General features: G+C 39.3%; 1 protein-coding gene across 1 annotated transcript; it reads right to left on the bottom strand.

The window, feature by feature from the left end:
- Positions 1–2,805: 2,805 nt before the first annotated feature.
- On the bottom strand, positions 2,806–22,890 carry PPIL4 (peptidylprolyl isomerase like 4). The gene is made up of 13 exons (XM_042894613.1): positions 22,779–22,890; positions 22,062–22,129; positions 21,907–21,971; positions 19,696–19,813; positions 18,460–18,602; positions 17,432–17,528; positions 15,912–16,028; positions 14,607–14,731; positions 11,797–11,863; positions 10,832–10,943; positions 9,521–9,617; positions 8,798–8,933; positions 2,806–3,252 (listed from the first exon to the last, which is right to left on the bottom strand). The coding sequence occupies exons 1-13, from the start codon at positions 22,846–22,848 to the stop codon at positions 3,034–3,036; spliced, it is 1,434 nt and encodes a 477-aa protein (XP_042750547.1). The 5' UTR covers positions 22,849–22,890; the 3' UTR covers positions 2,806–3,033.

Below are 22,890 nucleotides of genomic sequence, written 5' to 3'. Positions count from 1 at the left end.
AGCCTACAAGCCAAAACCATAATGCCCTAGTCAGTAATACCTGAGTTTTATATGCACACTCATGCTACAGGAGAATGAGGTGAACAAAAACAACTAATTCATAAATACCAGATTCTTGAAAATTCTGAATATAACATTTTAATGATGCATGATGCAATTAAATATGCTTGTTCAAGCAACTAAGTTCTTTGGGTTTGCTTGGACAAGAGCAAAGCAGGCCAGGTTTACCTGCAGATGTTCTAAGCAGCCCCAAGCACATGGCATGCTATACCAACCATACAGGACTGTGCAGAACAACAACTGCTGCAGCACACATCCCAGAGGAAGGTGACAGACTGTCAGTGTGGCCAAATGGGATTTGGGTAAGAAAGCTGACATGCTGTCAGCTCCCTCCTCTCCACAAATCTCAAGCCAAGCTTATGCTCAGTGAGTTTCACGAGCACGTCAGTGAGCTTTGGAAAAAGAACAGGAAGACATCAGCAAGAAATCCACCAGCCAGCAGGCAGAGCACACAGCAGAACATCAGGTACATTTTTAAAAGCTCTATGGCATTCTGAAAAGCAGAGACTTTTGAATGTGCTTATCTTTTTTTTTTTGTTTGTTTTTTTTAAAGCTTTGTTTCTGAAGACTGCTTGGTCACCAACACAAAAGTAACCATTTATTTCCATACACTATTTGTATAAACTTCCAGATCTTAAGCATTTGCTTGTTGCTAGAGAAGAAGCCATTCGTGCTGCTGAGAAGTGAGCGCATTTTCCAGGAATTGGGTATTTGTTTTTATATTTTAAGATGCTCCTATGCCCCACAGGTGTGTGTGGGGTCAATTGAGGCCTGCAAAGGGCAGCCAAAGCTCTTCAAATGCTGTTGAGTCATTTTTATCACCTTTCCTGTAAAGGGATTCTTGGGTGTCCAGTAAGAATCCAGCTTTTTCAGCAGAGTGGAACCTTTCTTTACTATGACTGTCACTTCCAAAAAACAGCAAGAACCTAACTGTTCAGCACCTCCACTTCCCTGTCAACCTAGGTCAATGTTTTTCATGTTAATAATGTGCCACCAAAAAAGAACTGAGGACAGCATGCCAGCACAAACATTATTTCTTTAACAGAGCAGGAAGAACATGAGAAAAATCTACTGCCTCAGCAGCACTACTCCAAATGCACCACATCTTGGTCTTGTGGGGTTCTATGGAAACCTTTTGAAGGCAGAAATCTTGATGAGAACAGCGTGCAGCACTCAGCTCCAGGCCCAAACACACTCCCAAGAACAGGCTTCCATGAAAGCCCCCAATAACTTAGACACCGTTATGGAAAATGAATTTCTAGTTCCATGCTTTGGAATATACACAAGTTAGCAAGGAGAGAATTAGCAAAGGCAGCCTCTTAAGCCAAATACACTTAATCTTTACAAACCAAAGGGAATACAGCTGTTTCTGGAAAGCACATTCCTATCTGTACACAATACCATTCAGTATCCTTGCTCAGTTTGGTCTGAATGCTGTAGGCATCTGGCCTGGCCAGCTTAGTCAGAATCTTCTGCCATGGAGTAAATTTCTTTTGTTCCTTCAGCAGCAGCCTTCCCATAGAAGTTTGTTGGTTCGAAGTCCACTTTCTGCATGCAGTGCATTCAAATGCACTCACCAAGCAGATTAGAACTGCTCCTGGCCTCCAGGGCAGACCAACATGTTGCGACTCCTCATGTCCACCAAGTATTTAAGAGTTTGGTTTTGTACTTCAAATCAAGTTCCAATGAGAGGTACCCACCTACAAAAAACTTATTACACACCTACTACAGAATCAGACACTACAGCAAAACCACAACCACAAAAGTTAAATTTATTCACCAGACCAGACTCCTCCAAGTCATCAACAATTTCATGGAGGAAGAAATGAAGAATGCTGCAACCTTAGCTGCTCTTTTCCTCTTATCAGCACAAGATCTTTCTCTGGAGAGGAAGAGGTGAGCATGCACGTTCTTAAAATGTAAGCAAACTGAATAATATTGTTTCAATGTCCAGATCTTGTACATGAGAGTAAACTGGACATTTAAAAGCCTGCTGACTTTCAGTAAGACCCAGACTCTGATAACATTACCTGCATTCCTTTGTAGATGAAGATTTAACTGATCCACTTCTGCCACCAAATCTGAAAATTAATCCCATCTTGGCTTTGGCAAGTGCAGTGCAAATTACAAATTCTGCCTTCCTGCCAATGATAACTTTCTTCTTTCTTATCCCCTAAGCACAACTTGCCTGACATCACAACAGCTGGATGTCCTGACACGACAGAGCTCAAGATCTTTAACACTGACTGCAGCTGTGCCAAGTAGCAAGTGAACCTTACGTTTTGAGAGGCATCTTCCAATAATGTCACACAGCCAAGGGATCTATGTAACAAAAGAGCAAGTTAGTGCAAATGATTTAGTACAGTGCAGCATTTCCAGTACCCTTGCAAGCAGCAGTGCAGTACTTCAATGCCTTTAAGCACTGCTGCACCATTCTCAGCAAGTGAGAGCTGTCAGGACTAAGGCAACCTGTAGCTCTTAATTTTAAAAGAAGGAAACAGAGCACTGAGCACTTGTGCAAATGGTATCAGATCCTTTTTAGAGGGAGCATGCACATAACATTTTTGACTCCCAGGTTCTCTATCATACTCCTTTACCACAGCATCTAAGAGTGCTGAAAGACAAGTACATTCTCCTCGCAGAAAGGAAGCATGTCCTGCAATCCCTTCAGTAGGCAATTCACTTGATAGCATGTGTTTACATTTCCAAAAAGCTTTAGACTACATTCCTCATTGGAGACTCAAATCATTCCACTAATGTTAAACATTTTATTAAAAAAAAAAAACAAAAAAAACAACAAAACCTTTTAGGAATCAAGCCTTACTCCAAGTCATACACTGGGAATTCAAAGAATTGTAAGGCCAAACAGCTGACAGAACGTAGCTGCTTTGAATTTGTATGGTCATATGATAGCATGTTGTAAATGCAGGAAGAAAACACTATTTTAGTCCCCTCGTATCTCCTGCTCCTCCATCATCTGTACTTAGACCTTTCTTTGTCTTTTGATTTCTTAGGACTTCTGCTTCTGTCTCTCTTTCTATCCCAGTCCCTTATTCGGACATCTTCTCTGTATTTGTCTTTATGTTTGCTGTAACTTCTCTCTTGAGATCGGCTGCGACTCCGATGCCTGTCTTTCTTCTCACTCTTCACCTTCTCTCTACAGCGTTCTCCTTCATGTTTTCGATCAGAATCCTGTAAAAGGAATTGGATGGACATGCAGTTACAGACAGAAGTGGAAAAGAATACAAAGGCATGAGAAGAGCTTGAAAGAGTCACGAATGGTTGGTTCCATAACAGTCTAAGGCTGATTCTACCTGAAATACACACACCTGCTTTGCTTGCAGCAATAGGTGGATAGTACAAAATCACTGACACAGCATATTGGAGTAAAGGAAGGAGAAATGGATTCATTACTCAGATTGTGAAATGCCACACTGATAGATTTATGACACACAACATGCTGGAACGACTATGTGGTAACACCAACACCCATATGGGCCCCAGCCTCACAGCAGTTTAAAACAACAAGATCCTTCTGAAAGTTACCATTTCACCTGGAAAGTCACAGAACTCAAAACATTTTCTTACTAAAAACACTGAGTTTTAACATGTGAATTCCTGACATTTTTAAGTACTGCTAGAAACTATTTTGTTCTTAGTATTCAATTAAGATATTCAGGAAGGCAAAAATACAAGAGGCAGTTTCCAAATCCTGGAGGAATATACATATAGAGCTTGGCATTAAGAAGGCAGTGGCCACTTCTGAAGGTACGACTGCCTGACAGTTTTGTACCAACACATACACTCGTAAGTATAGATCATATTTAGCGGGGTTGTAATATATTTTATGAGCTAGGAGAAATGCTTGCACCAAATATATTGTATTTCTTTCTTAATTTTAGTTTTCATTTTTCTAAATACGTGCAGTAACATTTACCATAGTGTATGGCTAAAACCTAAACCACATTACAAACAAGCAAATTTTTTTTTTTATTTAAGTGGAAACTCTCCTCCAAGCAACCTTCTTCCAGAAAGGCAGCAACCAGCATTAGCCCCAGGGCAAACTCCCAAGAGCAAATGCTGCCTTCAGGATTATGCAGATAATGCTGAAATTCTACAGTTGCAATAGGAAATACAAAACCCCAGGAACCAACACACACGCACAGATACAGATTTGATCTTTACAAACATAAACAAAAATTTCTGCTGCTGCTGAATACAGTAATCTCACTGGTAGTGAAATGCTTATTCTATATCTTTATTGTTGACCTCTATTTCAGTACATTTTTGGAATCTGAATCAACAAAAACAGAGTGTTGTTGCTTCCAGTTACTTATAAGAGGTTTGCCCAGTCATCTTCAGAATTATGCACAACTTCCCTTTAAGTATTTTATCAAATATGTTACAAATGAACCCCAAATCCTTGGTTTCCATGTTTGAACAGGAAATTGGGTTCCATGTCTCTCTGTGTCAAGGACTGAGTGAACATCAGAACGTGAACCCCCCAGCTGTGAAGCAGAGTGGAACAAGACAAAAATACTGGCTAGTAAAGCAGGTGGGGGCACAGTGCCCTGCTATCTTCAGGGTGCCTTGTTGCTGAGGGAGAACACAAGGGGAATCGGGAAAAAAACAGAACAACTCTCAGTACAAAATCTACAAAGAAAACATCAGAGAGAGGCTGCTGGCCCAGCTAGAAGCAGAACTCCTCATTTACAAGGGGAAAGGCTAGTGAAGACTTGAATGTAATGACAAATAGCCTGCCTTGAATGTCATAGAAAAGGGCAACTTGCTGAAAGGATTAAAAAAGTCACATGAGCATGGAGCCAGATAAGTACAACCATCTTTCAAAAAGCATTTGAGACAAAGGTGTACAGGGCATGTCTGAAGCTGCAAGTGCCACAAAAAGGTTGGCATGGCAGATAATACCACTGCAGACTAAAGAAACAACATAGCAATTTGAATTAAGAGGATGAATTGCATCTTAGTTCCCAAAAAATTAATTATATTTCTCCTTAACTAACATTTTACCTCTTTCACTTCTCTGGCGTAGAAAAACGTTAAGTCTTCAAAACACTGCATTAATAGAAGTAATAACAGTATTTGAAATTGAATCCTTTGTGCACTACCCAAGTCAGAAAAATGCTGTTTTCCTCTTGAAAGCAGAAGACTACTACTTAAAAACAGATTTCTTTCTCACTGCTGAAGTCCAGATTTCCCAATGCAGGATCATTGCTTCTGATCAGCCAACAAACAAGCCACGATCCAGTCACCAGTGTGTTGGTGAACACACGAGGAAGGAGTTATTAAAAGAGGGGAAGAAACTTCCCTGGAAGTCATGACTGACTTTGCCAGAAGTGTGCCAAACAAGTCTTGAACGTAAACCACTCTGAAATAGCATGACTACAAGCACAGAATAAATATACGCCACCTCTATGTACATAAAGCACACTAATTAAATGCTAAAAGGATCAAACAAAAGAGTTTCAGTAAGGAGATTTTGATCAAACCTAATCAAATACTGTCCAACAAGCAGTAAGAGGAGGAGATTAAAAACAGAAAGATCAATACATTTTTGCTAAAATGACAAGTGCAGAAATCTGAAATTCAGAGACCCTACGTCAAACAGAAATCCATCAGATGTGCTATACTCCTCCACAGACCCAGAAAGCTGCTAAGGGTACAAAGTCATAATGTGGGTCTCAAGCAAAAGCAATCAAAATACTCTGCCAAATCCTATTCTCAAACCCACGCACTGATGCAGCCTCTTGCTCCAGACCCACATCCTGTTGCCTACTAAAAGCAGCCACAAGACCCTACCTCTTCAGCCCTCTGGAATCACATCAAACAGCACAAGGTTCAAAAATATCTTCTTAACATTCAGCTCCGAGGCTGAAGATTCAGGAAACTGGTGTCAAACTAAGAAAAGGGATGAGTCAAAATACACTAAAGAAAAAAAAAAAAAAAAGAGTAAGAGAACAGAAAAACAACTCTACATCATGGAAACTATTCAGAAAATAAAAGTCCCTTTTCTTCAGTCATAGCTGGAGCTGGTAGCACCAACTTCAATTTCAGTTGCCAGAACCTTCTATTACTGGACTCTGCTCTCTGTCAGTTAAAACCTCTGCAATACTAAGGTTTCAGGACAGAAGTCTGTACGTGATGCATAATCATTATGATCTCTGGCAACTGACTGTGTTAGGTTAGCTGTTGTTTTAAAGTTTTTACCTCAAATGCTTCTCCTACTTCTAAAATAGGTTTAATGGAAAACCGTTTGCTTATACTAAATGTGCTACTGATCCAAAAAGTTCCATACTGTTTCGCTTTGTGCAGGCCTCAGACACTGCCTCAAGAACACATCTCCCTCCTTGGTTATGGTACGAGTTCCCCAGGTTAAGACTCAATTATAAACTAACATATATACACACACACACAATATATATAGTATATTCTAAGTATGATTTGTCAGCTAAGCTGCCAGCAAAGTTTACCTGGAAAGAGCCACATTCAAATCACTCACAGATATTCTATATGGAACTAAATACACAAAACTCATTTGTACAAGAGCAGGCATGTCCAAGCCGCAGCCATCATGGCAGCAGCTCTTCCCTCAGCACCAACTGAACATTGCTGTGCTATTAACCCTGCCTGGGCAGAATCCCACAGGGCACTGCCTCAAGGGATGGCAAATAAGTTTATGCATTGTGATGCACTGGCTAAACATGACCCTGTGAACAGTGAAAAGTATGCAGTTGTACTTTTTGTTTTGATAAAGGAATTTGAGTACAGGTTTCAAGATTGCAAAAAAATCATCAATTTCTTTATTTGCAACTCCACTTGAAGTCAACATGACAATTCTCAACTGGAATGTATTAAGTTGCAGTTAAAAATGTCTCTTTACCAGACTTTTATAAGCCCTCTCTTACCAGTGAGAACTACCCCTCACTTCACAGTCACACCTTATTTGTGCAACTTTTGGCCGTACACACATTTGTGAACAACTATTCTGAGGGATGAAGTACAGGAAGAGTAAAATTTCATCAAAAATATCTGACGAATACTTTGAGAGCTTAGGAAGAACTGCAACCACTGCCATCAAACCTGGATGATGTATTAGTTTCACAAAAACAGGGCCACATATCCCGCTAGTTCTATGGTTTTGCTGCTCTCTTTTGTACATGTTTTCATTAAAAAAATTAAAATAATGTATATAAAGTAACAAAACTTAACTATATTCTTTTACAACAGCTGCCCCCAAAGTAATCCCTCTTATTTTCTGATGTTGGTACAGAACATCAGAGGTGGATGTCAGTGATACAGTAGTAGAGGCTGAGCCTTCCCCTAATATTCCAATACATATGAAGCAAAGGTGTGTTACTGAATGCCTCCATGCAGAAAATCTGACGCTCAGTGACACTCACCAACACTTACTGAATGTTTGTAGAGACAAAAAGCGAATGTGAGCACAGTGAGGAGGCATCTGAATGATTTTTAAATGTTCTCTGCTGATAACACATGACCAGCCAGTTCTGTATGTGTATTTTCTGAACTTTCAAGAGCAGCTCTTACATGCCAAAATATTTGTGGCAAGAATGTTGAAAACATATTGTCAATCAGCCAAAAAGACTGGAGGAAGTCCAAAACAATATGAAGGCAGACCCCTTGCAAACATTTTATGCTTCAGACTTATCTGACCAGATCCTTCCCTCACTCAAAGGATCCCAGTCCAGTTAGTACACAAGCAGTAATTAGAAGACTGATACCACCAGTGAGCAGTAGACCAAGAGTAGCAATGAAAAGTGACAAAACATTGCCAGTGTTTGTGAGAAAAGTTTTTTTTAGAATCACAGCAAGAAGTGATGCAACAACAGAATCAGGTATGCTCTCTGTACACAGCACTTAAAACGGTACTCAAAATAAATGCCAGGATGATTCTATTTACTGTAGCTGGAACCTTATCACTTTCTGCAAAGTTGCTTGAAGACAGCTTTGTTCTCACGCAAAACCTGCACTGTTAAAACACTGGATGTTTATATTTTCTGCTTAGCTTACCCCTACATAATGCTCAAATTTCAAGAGTACTTGACCCTTCATTCAGTTCCCACGAAAGATCAGCATATTGACTATGTTAGGTTCAGAAAAATGTGAAAATGCTGACTGCAGAGGCTGCAGTGAAAAGACTGAATGGCAGAACCGCTGCCTCCTCACAGCCTTCCCCACAGCCTGCCTTGCAGCACTGTACACTAGCACAGTCTGGATCCAAGCAAACAGGCATACAAATCTTACACACACGCTTCCAAAACAACGTCAAAAAAAACCCCAAAAAAATAGACAATGCAAAGAGACTGTGTTTCTGGTTCCACATGGGAGAAAGCCAACGCACAAAGTTTTGGCAAGAATATCGGAAATAGTTTGCATTCATGAAATTTCATGAACTTCTGGTTTATGGCTGGGAATAGCAGGTTCAAAACGCTGAAGATCTTCCACCCTTTGAGAGGCTACATTGCCTCTTATTCTGAGTGGCTTTTTGCCAAAGCATCCATGCCTCGCTTCCAAAAGTCCAGAAAGACCCAGGAAAGCTTCACAACATTAGCCTTCTGTACATTCACAGCTGCTGTACTTTGTGGGACTTTGCACACAGGGTGCTCAGTTGTAAATCAGATTACTTCTTCCTGGCTTCTCTTAATAGAGCAACAAACTGATATAAAGTTAAATCATTCATTCAACGAGAGCTAAATACCTTGTATTTTTTGGTCCTCTTGTCATCTTCTTCATCTTCAGAGTGGTAGTGCTTTTTCTTCTTCTGTTTTTTAGCCAAGTGTGACTGAATTGTTTGAGATTCTTCTTCCTCATCAAGCACAAGGTCATACTTAGCACTGATAGTATTGGTTAAGAACAGATTTGTTACTTAATAAATATAAGAACAGAGAAGTTCATAAAGGAGACTAACCCCAATTTACCAGATAGGGTTTACCAAGACATACAGGTACTGAAAAAATTCAACTGATCCTAAACAACTGAATCTTATCCTGATAAACTGTACAGCCAGATCTCAGTTTTTTATTTTTTTTTCTACCTGTGGATCTCTGAACAAGTTACAGTTTTCTGCACCACGAGGAAAGCAGGATCACAAAACAACATTTCGTTACCGCTCTTCTTTCATTGTGGATACAGCAGATCCCATGCAAAACCAAAAGTCTCTGTTATGCCTTATGCCACTCTATTGCTCTACATAGGAAACAATAATTACTTGAATAAAACAGCATATTCTGATTTCATTAAATTCACACAAGTCATCATATGAAACAGGCAAAACGCTTAATTCTATCTCAAACGTGAGATGGTTATATGAAGTGGTAGCAAAAACATCCACTTGGCAAGCTTTAATAATATGAAATCTTTCCCAGCCTGCTTTCATAAGCTCTCCTTGGCACAAAAAATGCCTTTGACTGAAAAAGGATACTCCTGCTTTGGTTTCACCTTCTCTTTTAGAGCAAATTTTGAAGGTTTATCACGTTCCTTTTCGTAGTCTTTGAAATCATCCTTGGTGTATTGCCCACCTGTTGGCAGAAAAAAAATTAGTTGGCAGAACTAAAAAGAAAAAAAAAGAAAAAAAAAAAAAAAAAAACAATAAGACTCACACCTACCACTGCATTCCATTTATGAGTTTGAGGGCTCTTCCTAGCAACACTGACATCTGAATGTCAGAGTAGAAGCGTGTAGTACAAATCATGACTCTGTGCTTCTCTTGCTTGCAGATCTCATTAAAAAGCATATGGCTTTCTCTTCACTCATGTACAGTGGAGATGATGTTCCTCTTTCTCTACAGGGCCTATGTCACGCTACTTAAAATTCTGTTTCCTAAAGACTACCCTCATTATTAAATGACTTTCTACTCCCACGTGCACAAGGAAAACCTCTGAGACAGCTGCAGATCTCCATCTGAATTCACAGGCTATCCAAAAAGTGTTATGACTTGATTTAAGAGGGACATCACAGACTTCTCTGTCCATTCATTCACTTGGCAACAGCAGCTCACAGACCAAGATACTATTTCATAGCAACGTGCTGCCACCTCCCGGTCACATCTGAAACCTGCTATTGCCCGGCTAGGTCAGAAACAGCAACCAAAGGGGAATGACACTCCTTTGCCTGTGTCACTCTATGGGTACCAAATAAGTTCAACAAAATGACAGTATAGTTTAGCTTTCCAATATTTAGGAAAATGTAGATCTATGTTGCTCCAGAAAAAGAAAAAAATTCCATGTAATTCAGTTAATAAAGACCTCACAAGCTATACAATAAGGTTGGCCTACAGAGGTGATAACCCTATCCTAAATATTCACTTTTTGTCCTATACCTTCAATTGCTATACACTGAATAATGAGAAGTACCCAGAAAGTAACACTGTACTGCTATACTATGTTGCTGTAAGTATCTCCAAAGGCAACACTTCTAAAGTTTGAGATGAGGAGCTCATGATTAACTGGCAAAAATCCATCTAGTAAAAGACAATCTACGATAAAATATTTTTTTCTTTCTGACCTACCCAGTTAAAGTAGCAGTAGGAAACCCTTCCACTCTTCCTTATGGAAGAAGTGAAGAGAAGAGCTAGACACTTTGTTGCTCTGTGTTCCTGTGCTGCCAGGAAATTCACATCCTCAAAAATGAGATGATTTAAGTTCTCAACTGCTTCTCTTTACATCATTATTTATAGTTCAGAAGTCACAGCTTAGGAGTCAATAAGGAGTCAAAGAATCACAAGCATACCCACCTTTTCCTTTCCACTTAATCTTTGCAACAGACTGGCTAAAATCCACATGTATCCGTCTGTCATCTATCAGCACGTTGTCCATTTTGAAATAGGCTTTCTCACAGTCTTCCTCCTGATATTAACATTTCCAGAAAATGTGCACTCGTGACTATTTCATAACAGTATTCACTGAAGAGCTCAAACACCAACTCGACTGCTCACGGGTACACATTTTCCAAACAACATTCCACGGAGTATTTTTCTAAAATTGCCCAAACCACAGCAGTTTCTGCATTGTACCATTTCAAAAGAAATAATTATGCTTTGTCCCAGTGTAAACATCCCAACTTCCATCTTTTTTTCATTTTATTTCACCACTTCAGAAAGTATATGTAACATTTAGGGAAAAAAAGGGAATAAGGGACAACAACATAGGTAACAGAAGTTCTATTTTAAGTACACAAGTAGGCTAACGAAGAGTCTTCTGACTTTTCCAGTGTTGTCTAGTTTTCCTCACAGATTAGAGACTATCAGAAAGTCTCTGTAAAGAAGTTATACACCATAAAGAAAACTTGTAACAGTAACACTGTAAGAGCAGCTTAAAGCTGACACGATTTACAAACTGAACATAAGGTACAGTACTGCAGACACCCATCTACCATCTTCAATTCTTTCTCCTCTCTTTATGCAGTACTCCTCCCAACATTCCCTTCTTTTACTCTTCAAAACTGTTAGAAAGCATGCTCTGGGAAATAAAAAGACCTGCTCCAAATCCACTGACTTCAAGGCAGGCTAAGTACATATTGGTATTGCTAGGCTGAATCAAGACTTCGGCCTGCTTTAGGACATACAATTTCTGTAACTAAGTCAGTAAGAGAAAATGTCAGGTGCCCCACACTTGAGGATTGTACTGTTCTTTAATGGAAGTATACTGAAAATGAACTTGCACAAGCAAAATCTACATACAGCATAGTTAAAAACCATACCTTTTCAAACTCAATGAAAGCATAACAAAGAGATTCACCAGTCTTCCAGTCTCGAATCACTTCGCAGCTGAAAAATTGTCAGGAAATTAAAACGTTAGTGCTTCTGGAGCACAAAGCATAGGACAGGCAAGCATTGATTAAAAGGAAGAATAACAAACACTTAAAATATAAAAGGGAAAAAAAAAAAAAAAAAAAAACAGGCCTAAAAAGTATTGTAACAGTTGATTCTGAAATCCCTGGTAAGGTGGTAGTGTTTCTGCACAGAGAAGGCACATGTGACATTAATCAGTTGAGTAACTACTACACTTAACTCACAAGTCCTTACCTTGAAATGTGAAATAAGAATGAATTGTAGAGCTAGGGATGAAATTCTGATGAAATATAATTACTTTTCAGCTTACTTCAAGTTACTGCTGGTGATCAAGTCTTTTGCATTTCATTAATGGAAGAAAATAAACCTCACATTCTGGTTTTATGAAGGAAAAGGAAAGTTTAAACAGATACTGTGACAAATTTCTCCTTTTAGAGGGTAGCTCATGAGCAGCCATCTTATCAGGAAGCTCACTGAATAAAAAAAATGAAGCCTGAACTATTGGATTAGGAAATGCAAAATGGCAATAATTATAGTGTTGCATAAGTACTGCCAAACTCTTGCCATAATGTGAGAATTCTGCTCACAAAGTTTGAAACAGTCAACCAGTACAGTAAATGGGGTATCAGTGTGAGACCTGAATGTCCTTCATCTGCACTGAGCAACTGACATACTAGGATTTAACACACAATCCACAAGGTGGTCGAGATGAAAAAAAGAGGAAGGAGAAAAGACTGCTCATACAAGCTATATGAATTCTCTTCAGCAGCCATTAATTGAGAAGAAAGTATCCCTCTAGGGATACCTTCACCCTCTACTTCCCTAAAGTGCCTGTATACTAATGCATGCAGCATGAGAATTAAACAGGAGGCACTAGAGATCTGTATGAGGTCACAGAACATGATCTTATTGTGATCATGAAGACATGGAAGGACAGCTTGCATAACAGGAATGCTGTCATGGATGGCTATTCACTTTTTAGGAAAGTCATGTCAGTGAGGCAATGCAGCAGAGCTGCTCTTTATGAGAGAGAGCAGCTAGAATGTATGAAGCTCCACCTGAGGGTGACGGATGACCCAGAGGAGAGCTTGTTGGTGAGAATTAGGAGGCAGCCTGTGATTAGTGAAAGCAGGACATGTGCAACATCCCTTCTCCTTGTGGATTATTCAGAGGATCTATTTGAAAGTGGAAGGACTGCAGAACAGTTTATTAAACAAACTGATAAACTGTAAAAAGTCTCTAGAACATCCAAAAATTATGCTCCATTTGTAAGGATAGCAATGCAATGCCAATTTCTCACATCCATCCTACAGAGTCTAGTGAAGGATCTGGTGGTCTGCAGGTCTGCATGCCTGCTGTCAATCCTGCACAAACCAGTAGAAAAGGAACCCAATGCTGGCTTACTGAGCTTCTGAATAAATAGGAGACTCGAGACGACCTCAATACACCTAACTGAAGTTCTTCAAAAGGGGTAGTGCTAGTGATACACTTCTGAAATCTCTCTGGAAGTTCCAATAAATTCCTGCAACAAAGGTTTTGGGGGAAACTAAGCAATAACAGCACACAAGATGACTGTACTAATAAGCAAGTGCAAGACATAAATAGTCATTCTCTCTTAAGAAACTAAGGAGGTCACTCATGGAGTTTGGGGACAGTATTAAATAGTTCAAGACAGAAAAAAATTGCCAAGTTCCTAGGAGTCTAACTGAACAACTAAGGAGAAAGTGACCATCAGTGCAGACAAACACAGTCAGATGAGCATGGGGGGAAAAATCCTAATTGTGCCTTGTGAAAAGTGACAGAACCTGAGCTGACAATTAATTACAATTAATTAAAAGAGAAAGACTCTAAAATGTATATGATTTTTTTTGGTGAAATCAATATGGCGAAAACAGCCCAGGTTTTAAAGCATTCGTAGCCCCAGGAGTAATTAGATAAGGCTGAAAACAAAGTGGAGAATATCACTGTGCCACTGTAACTCTGTAATTTCCTTAATGCTGTAAGCAGTTATAGTCCTCTCATCTTGAGGTGAGAACAGAAGAACAGAAAAAAGTTGAGAAAAGGGAAACAAGGTAAGGAAAATTCCTCTATAAAGTATGCACACTTGTACACCTAGCCAGAAAAAAAAAGATTATTTGGGATTATATACATTAGAGAGTTATAGGAAAGTTGGTTTCACTACCCATCTTTTTTTTTTTTTTTTCTTTCTTTCTTTTTTTTTTTTTTTTTTTTAATCCCCCACACCAACTTAAGAGGAAATCAACTGCAACTACTAGGAGCCAGGCTAGAAACTGAAAAGGACAACAGGTACAGGGAACATCTCAAGACAGAACATACTGGGTGCTACAAATGTGTACTGCTTTATCCAAAACTGTACAAGTTCTCACAAAAACAAACAAACAAAAAAACCAACCCCACCCAGTGACTGTATCTTACTTATGCAGCAGCTGAACTGTAAACTACTGAAAGGAGGGAAAGGGTGGGGGACTGGGGAAAGTCCCATATTTGTTTCATTTGCTCCTGTACTTCCCCTAGGTGTTCACTCAAAGCAACTGTGGGGACAGGATATTCAGCTGGTGAGATGTAACTTTGTATCACCACTGCTGCGGTCTGACAGTGGGTAAATAGACACACCAGAATAACTACTTAACCTAAATAACACTGATGGGCGTCACGCTCAGTTTGAAGAAAGCATTCTGTTTCACATTACAATAATTACCTTTTAATTGGACCAAATCGGGAAAATATTATTTCTAGGTCTTCATCTGTGGTCACGGGATTCAGTTTACAAACAAACAGCACATTTTCTGGTGGCTTGACTTCTGCATCTGGTAAGTCTCCCACCTGTGGGGTTCAGAAATAGACTTTCATTATTTCTGTCCATAAATTCTAGTTCATCCTAACTTAATAAGGATGAGAAATTACAATCACACAACTTACTTCAGAAAGACAGAAGGGAGCCAGCACTCACGCCTGCTTAGAGGCAACACTTGCTTACAGTGCACACAACTTTGATGTATGCAATCTCTGGTCAAAATTCCTACATCAAAACCAGCAATCTATGTTCCAGAGGAAAATACAAACAATCACAACATCTCCCACTGTATTACAGCACTTCTTTAAAAACTTGAATGAAAGACTACTGATAATAAACAACTTATGTCTATTTCACTTAATATGCTAATAAAAAGGTAAATGTACATTTGTTAGATAAGCAGAATAACACAAGTAAGGAACATATTTCAGAAAATAGCTTAAGCACAAGACAGTGCCAGAGAAGCTTACTGTTTTGACAAAGGAACAATGAAACTAACTGCTGTGAGTTTTTAGGTTTGTCTTTGAAATCAGTGAAACAAACAGTACGCTACGTTTTTTTTTAAATCTCTTCAGCTTAGATAACATTGCTCCCCACTGCAAACTATCCAGCAACACTCATTATCACATTGGTTCACATTCCCCCTTGCCCCTTTTTTTTTTTTTTTTTTTTTTAATTTTAAAGACAGCTTTATCCAAGAAAACACATCAGTGGCCCAATGCTGATGCAAAACAAGAACACAGGGCTGTAGATCTTCTGCAACACTGTAGCTAATGTTAAATTTCAGATAATCCCACAGAAGGAAGACAGCCATTACACACAGGATAGATGTAAACTACTGTGAAGAGTCTATTTCAAGTTTGCTCAGCTCTCTCCCATGCAGGCTAAACCTTTTTTGGGGATTAAAGACATTAGCAGCACATTATGTATGTTAAGTTTTAAAATTGGATTCACTCCTTGGCCTCCTCCTGGCCCTGAAAATGATACAGCACTGACAAAAACCACTTCCAGTAAGTCACAAATATCAAGTGCTCATGCTTACTTCTTTTCATTGTACCACAGACACATAATAGCATGGATTCTGAGCCATGACATCATATCAGCAATTTCAAGATAAATTTCTACAACTTTCTACACATAATACAAGAAGCACATGCATATACAGAAACAGAAATAACACCAGAAAAGTAAAGAGAAAACAATGCTCACCATTTCCAGAAGAATGGCACGAGTTTTTGCCTCTTTTTCTGCCTGAACTTCTTCTATTTCATCTGCAGACCGTCCTTTCATGTCATCAATTTCTTCATCTGCTCCTATTCTTCCACTCTGAAAAAATTAAAGAAAAAATTAATTAAACTCCAGGCAAAAATTCTCTATTTCCAAATACTACTTGGATATCACTTTCTCCCCCCAAGACAAGAAAAATGCTCCAGCCACGTATCTCTGCAGAGCTGGTCTTTCCTTTTGTTCTCTCCACTCAGGTCAAAAAAGAAAAGAGCTACCCTCATGAGCTTCAGGCACCATAAACTACATATGAACTTTCAGGCTCAATTTGAACTGAACACAGTTTGATCTTCTGAATTCTTTTACAACCTCATACTCAACAACTCATCACAAGTATCAGCTCATGTCTAATCTAGATAGTTCCTGCCAGAAACGAAATAACACCAGAAAATTCTGTTGTGTCCTATAGGACCATACTAAATATAATGTACTACAACAACAACAACAACATATCTCTGCACATCTACCACCAGGAAGATGTGAAGTTTAAGGTTCTCCCCTCATCGGTATCTCTAGAACACTGCTGCTCCTACAAATACTTCAAATACATCAAAAGCTGTATCTTCTGTCATGCCACAGGCAGGGGAAAACTAAGAGCAAGCTTTCAAGTTTCTGCCAAGTTGGGCAGTGAGATGTAAAATTTCTTATACTGTTCAGCAGATCTGACGGTATGTGAGAGATTAAGCAGAGTACAGATTTACCTCCAAAGCCTAATTTCAATCTTGCAATTATGTATCTATTAAGCTCAAAGACGAACAGTATTCTCTCTGGTTAATGTATTCATTGCTTGAAAGAACTGTATCCATATAGAGAGGTAGTATCACTTGGCAACTTTCATAACTGTATGCTGTGACTAAGTTATTCACTACAACTAAATTTCTAGCACGTTCCTTCTGTCTAAAGAAATACACCACAACAGTATGTATGCTTGGAGACATAAAAGAATGACCAAGAATGCTTACAATGAAATACAAACAGAACATTTCTCGATATAAAAGAGAACCAACAACAAGCAATTTCATATTAAAAAATGTAGTAATATTTGTGTTCCACCAGATGAGTGTACAAAAAAAAAAAAGTAACATCAGAGGTGAATATTCTGAATGTTGTGCTTAAATAGTCTTTAATTAGAAATCTGAACTACGGCTTTCCAAACTTATGCCACCACAGGACAGCAAATCGCTCAAATAACTTCTATCATTTTCTGACAGATTAAACAGGTATTTGTTTAAACACAGCAATATCCCCAAAAAGAAGACAAGCATTTCACGTATCAGAACTCAAGCTGGCACAGTAGAAAAGCATCTCTTATCCTCCTATGCTAAAGAATTTACAAACTATTAAAGACACGGATTTTGACAAAGCCTGTGCTGGTGACTAACAAGGATCTACTCATTTAATTCTTTCTCCCAACCTTTCCCCAAGAAGCCATCACAAAGACTCACATCGAGCTGTTCCTTAGTAGGCTCTGGTGAGCGATCAGGAATGGGCAAGCCAGGTGGATCATCAAACGGATCATCCAGAATTACTGTATGATTTATCCTAATAGAAAGCAACATCAAGATCAGCACCAGTCACAAGCAAATAAAATTATCTTTACTCAGATAAAAGGAAACCAGCCCTGGTGATTCCCAGCTATATCCCAGAAAGTCAAACATAGAATATGCTTGTAAATACTAAAACTGATGCTTCTGTACAGGCAACAGATGCACATTTTCTTATTCTAGTATCTGTTTGTTTCTTAGAGAGCTATTTCCAGTCTACAGTCTAGTAAAGTCTAAAAACAGAATCACAGAATGGCCAGGATTGGAAGGGACCTCAAGGATCATGAATCTCCAACCCCCCTGCCACATGCAGGGCCACCAACCTCCACGCTTAATGCTAAACCAGGCTGCCCAGGGCCCCATCCAACCTGGCCTTGAACACCTCCAAGGACAGGGCATGCACAACCTCTCTGGGCAGCCTGTTCCAGCACCTCACCACTCTCTGGGTAAAGAATTTCCCCCTGATGCCCGAAGCAACATTTTACCTTTTTGCTGTTTCCTAACTTCTCAAACCACACAAAGAATTCACAAAAGAACCCGAAGGAACAAAACTGCTTAGAGCGACCATCGATTATTCTGGTGTCCATCACCAGTGTAGTGTCCTACAGCTTAGTTTGGACACTTCCATCCCTGTTCTGCAAGTTCTTAAAAAACTACATAAAACACAGAATCCATATGAGGAGAGATACCTATACTGATTTACAGATTAATGGCTCATGACTCATTAACTCATTACACGCTTCCATAATAAATACTAAGTTCCTTTTAGAAGAAATTCCTATTAAGACATGATTATAAAGCATTTGACCAATAATATAAAGATAAAAGAATACAAGTCGCTTTGTATTGCTATATTAATTTAGTTTCCAAAGAGAAATTTCTTAAATTATAACATATTAATCAAAAAGTGAGGTTAAATGCAATCACACCTGATATCTTGATACGGGATAAAATCTTTATCCACAAAGGTTTCATTAATTGTCTTCAATACATCCATGCCTTCAGTCACTTCTCCAAATACTGTATGCACACCATCCAGATAATCCAGGTTTTCCCCTGTTGTAATAAGAAACTACAAAAGAAGATATAAAATCATCCACAGTAATTTTTTTTTCTTGAAATTTTTCTTTCCTTACAAAGAAGCTGTGGTAATGCTAGTGGTAACTGCATTTATTGCCATATGCCTACATGCTAGCAAACTGCATTCTTAACTATCAATACAAATGCCATTGTTTCTAAAAGACTATATAATTTTTTTTTTTTTAAACTAACAGTGCATAGAAGCAGGAAAATTAACTCCAATAGATTACAACAAGCTGTAGGTGGAATAGAACTGTAGGGCTTTTTTTAAGTTGCTCTTTGATCATGTAAAAAAAAAAAACAAAAAAACAAAAAACACCTTTTTTTCAATTCAAACATATGAATGTTTCACGTGAGGCATTTTAACCCATAAAAATGACTGACAATGCATCCAAAATAATTATTCAGAAATAGTATCATTACGTGAGATAGGGCTTTAAACACATCTACAGCTTTGCACAGATGAACTAGAAACAACACCACTTTCAAAAACTGTTTTATAATAATTTTGGCAAGGATATTAAAGCTTGCATTAATACAATGTAGTCATACAAACAAATTCTGAATTCAGTTTCCAAATTAAGATGTAACATTTAACTACAGGCTTTTTTCCTGCCCACTCTATATATCAGCTAAATCATATAACATTATTAACAAAAGTGAATAAACAGAAGGGAAAAAAATAGAGAATTAAATTCTAACAACATTTATCAAATCTTTCTAGGACAGGATTTGAAGCCGAGCATTTCAACCTCTTCTCAGTAATCAAATAACTACTGGCACCTGGAACACAATGAAAAATACTCATCTATGGCCCTTTTTGTACAAGCCTTTTGACTACATTATGCCCCCTCCTGGAGGCATTCAAGGCCAGCTGATCTAGAGGAATGTCTGCCTATAGCAGGGGGCTGGAAATGTGATCTCAAAGGACCCTTCCAACCCAAACTACTCCATGATTCTGTGATTCCATGATAAGATGATGCTGTTGAGATGACAACACTGTTGTCAATGTTCCAAATTCAAGGAATTTTCATTTTCCTTACTTAGATGTGTACCAAGACTTACTCCCAGCCCTGCATGCTGACCTGTGATCCATGCATATCGCTGCCGTTGTTCACCATTGACACCGTTCCTTTTTTCTTGTGCTTAATTCTTGGCACTTTTTCTGCCTCAAAAAATCTAGCTTGATCACCATACAGTTTACTGAAAATGTATAATAAACACGTTATGAGGAGAATGAATTTTTAGAAGTGAGATAAACAAACGTTATAAAACAGAAAATAAAACTTTTCTTTTCTTTTTTTTTTTTTAATTGGCATTTGCCCTAGGGGAGATTTAGGTCAGACATTAGGAAAAACTTCTTCTCCAAGAGAGTGGTCAGGCACTGGAACAGGCAGGGAGGTGATGGAGTCACCATCCCTGGAGCTGTTCAAGAAATGTTTAGATGTTGTACTGGCAGAGCTTAGTGAGGAAATACTGGTAAAAGGTAGACAGTTGGATGGGATGATCTTGGAGGTCTTTTCCAACCTTGGTGATTCTATGATTCTATCAATAAAACCAGAATGTACATTATATCTGTGCATAGTTTTTAAGGACATGTACACTTACATAATCTACTACATATTACAGAAAACACATTTTTTTTCTGAAGCCTTTCACAGAGGTTTTCTGGAGGCTTGCTTATATGGTTCTAATGCAGCGTAACATTTTTCTAGGGCAAGAAGGGAACACATATTTTGATAAAAAGGTTCCATCAAAATAAATTAAGCCTACACTGTAAAACCATCACATTTTATGCCTCATATTTCTCTTCCATGACAAACAGAAAGCCACTAAATCTGCCTGTATGCTCAGTTCACCATACACACAGAACTATACAGAGTACCTTAACCCTACCCAGGATACAGCAAATCATTAAAATGTTTTCCATTTTTGAAGTCTATTCTTGATTTTTACCTCTCTCCATAATTGACAGAGAGGTGATCAATATACGCACTTGTACAAATTTAAGGAATAATATTGTGTTTGAACTAATTTTGCTAAACAACTGTAAGTCTTTATGAAGAGAATATTCAAATTAAAGTTTCCCTGCAACAGTTTCCAGGGTAGCAAGAACAAAACGTCAGTTCTGTGGACTTCAATAGGAGTGAACGCTGCCATTCTACATGCTAGCAGCAGGGCAGTATCACCATTCCCTCAACGCACAGTCCTTCCTCCTGCAGTCCTTCCTCCTCAACACACAGTCCTACCTGCTGCATTAATGGGCCAAAACCATCCTTATAAAAGAACAATATCAAAACAAACTTCATCTACCTAGAAGCGGCTTACGCCTAGTAAGCACATGCACCCAGACTTGCTTCTGCTTAGCACAATTAAACTGCTTCCAAGATCATGACAGATTCACATGCTCAAAGTTTTTTATTTAAAGGCTCTGACAGGTCAGACTTGGAGAAGTCAACGCTGGTCTAGCAACTCTGTTCAAACTGAGCCATTTATCTCAGTATACTGTGTTCTCCACCAACTCAGGTTGTCAGTTCTTCTCTGCAATTTTCATTCTATTTTTAACAGCAATTTCAAATGAATCCTTTAAAATCCTAAAGAAATCCTTGGCAACTCTGCCTACAGCAGAGGATTGGAGCTCAGTGATGTCCCTATCAACCTACGATATTCTATGATTCTATGGTGAAACACACAGAACACACGTATTTTGCCAGTTTCCACCATGGCTATGTGAATTTCTTCAGCCTTTACATTCATGACCACTAACATTTTTAACAAGGAAACTGAATTCCCAGTACACATTCAGCATGATTAAAATGAACTCAGGTGAGTTTTCAGGACAGCAGGATTGCTTAGGGTATAAGAATTCACAGAGGAAATGAAGCACAGCCTGTGTTCTCCTCCTGTCCAGCTAAATACATTTTGTTACAAAAAAGCATATATGTAGAAACTGCTAATGATTGTGTCCTCCACAGAGCATCTAGTTATGGTTCTCATCTTACAAAATCAAACCTAGTTATCTGCTCACTCAGAAATGAAGAGAAATTTATATACAGCATGTTACAACTTAATTTCTAAGGTTGAAGATAGAATGCTGTCCATAAAACATTTCTGAATGGTTAAAATCAGTGTAGGAACTAAAGAAGTTTTCAGCTATAATAACCAATGAAGCTTATGCATCAACAATTTTACTTCTAAACAACAGTTCTGCCCTAAAAGAGCTGAAAACAATCAAAGTGCAACCTTTTACTCCCATGCTACCTCTCTGCTGATTAAACACCAGACATTTTACTTACCAAAATATAGATTCACCTCCACGGCCAGTTCCCATGGGGTCACCCGTCTGTATGATAAAGTCTCTCTGTCACAAAGAAAAATACATAAGATGCTGTCACGTTTGTGAATTCAGACAAACAAACAAAATACCACACCAAAAACTGAGAATACTCACCTGAACATTATAAATAAGACAGTAGTTGTAGTACTTGATCTTGCAGAGTTTCAGAAAATTCAGGCAAGCTGCAAGAAATTATACTCATATTTAGTAAAAGAACTCTGGGTCTAATAAGAATAGATTTATGACCGTGTGTACAAAGCTGCTTTTGGGGCAGGTGTTTGAGGACTTGGCAGCGTAGGGCTTTATAAGCACTGTCAGAGACGTTGTGAGGTCCCCTTAATAGAGCTGCATATGCAGGAACACATTTCCTGCCCAGTTCCTTTAGAGCAGCAGGAAAGAAGGTCACTGCTGCTTTTCAGTGCCAGACGTTGTCACTGATCGATATTTTCAGTGTGTGTTAGTGTGCGTTACATGTATAAACACCTCGTTACAGACACAAACAAGCTCTCCAGCAGCAGTCGGTGTTTGTCAATACTTCAGAGACCCAAGGGTACCACGGAACCTCTGACCCTCCTACGGTCCCGGTTCCAGCACGGAGCTCCAAAGCCCGGACTGAGCGCACTAGAGGAGGCCAGCAGCCTCGGCCCCTTCCCCACAGGGGATGCTGCCAGCTAAAGGGCGGCTACAACTCCGGGCGGCGTCACGGGCGCCAAATGGCGGCGCCGCGGAGCTCCCAGCACGGCGCTGCCCCACGCACCGTCCCGGCCCCGCGGCCCGCCTCACCGCCACCCAACGCTCGGCTCCCCCCGGTCCGGCCCGCCGCGCCCCTACCGCGCGGCCGCTCCTCCGTGTAGAGGTCGATCACCAGATCGCCCAGCGTGGTTTCCAGCAGCACAGCCATGGCCGCCTCTCGCTCCGCCGGTCCGACCCGGCCCTGCCCGCC

Source organism: Lagopus leucura, unplaced genomic scaffold (genome assembly GCF_019238085.1).
Source record: "Lagopus leucura isolate 7727_CA_CO unplaced genomic scaffold, USGS_WTPT01 Super-Scaffold_73, whole genome shotgun sequence".
NCBI classification, from domain to species: Eukaryota; Metazoa; Chordata; class Aves; order Galliformes; family Phasianidae; genus Lagopus; species Lagopus leucura.
The sequence above is the reverse complement of the archived record's forward strand: the minus strand, read 5'-3'. Positions and strand labels throughout refer to the sequence as shown.

What these genes read in the sequence shown, in the direction of transcription:
- PPIL4 (XM_042894613.1), bottom strand. Translation starts at nt 22,848, where the DNA reads ATGGCTGTGCTGCTGGAAACCACGCTGGGCGATCTGGTGATCGACCTC. An exon ending in CGATTTGGTCCAATTAAAAG is followed by an intron (nt 11,864 to 14,606) that starts GTAATTATTGTA and finishes ACAATTTTTCAG; the next exon opens with CTGCGAAGTGATTCGAGACT. An exon ending in AAGGTGAAACCAAAGCAGGA is followed by an intron (nt 8,934 to 9,520) that starts GTATCCTTTTTC and finishes CAATACTATCAG; the next exon opens with TGCTAAGTATGACCTTGTGC.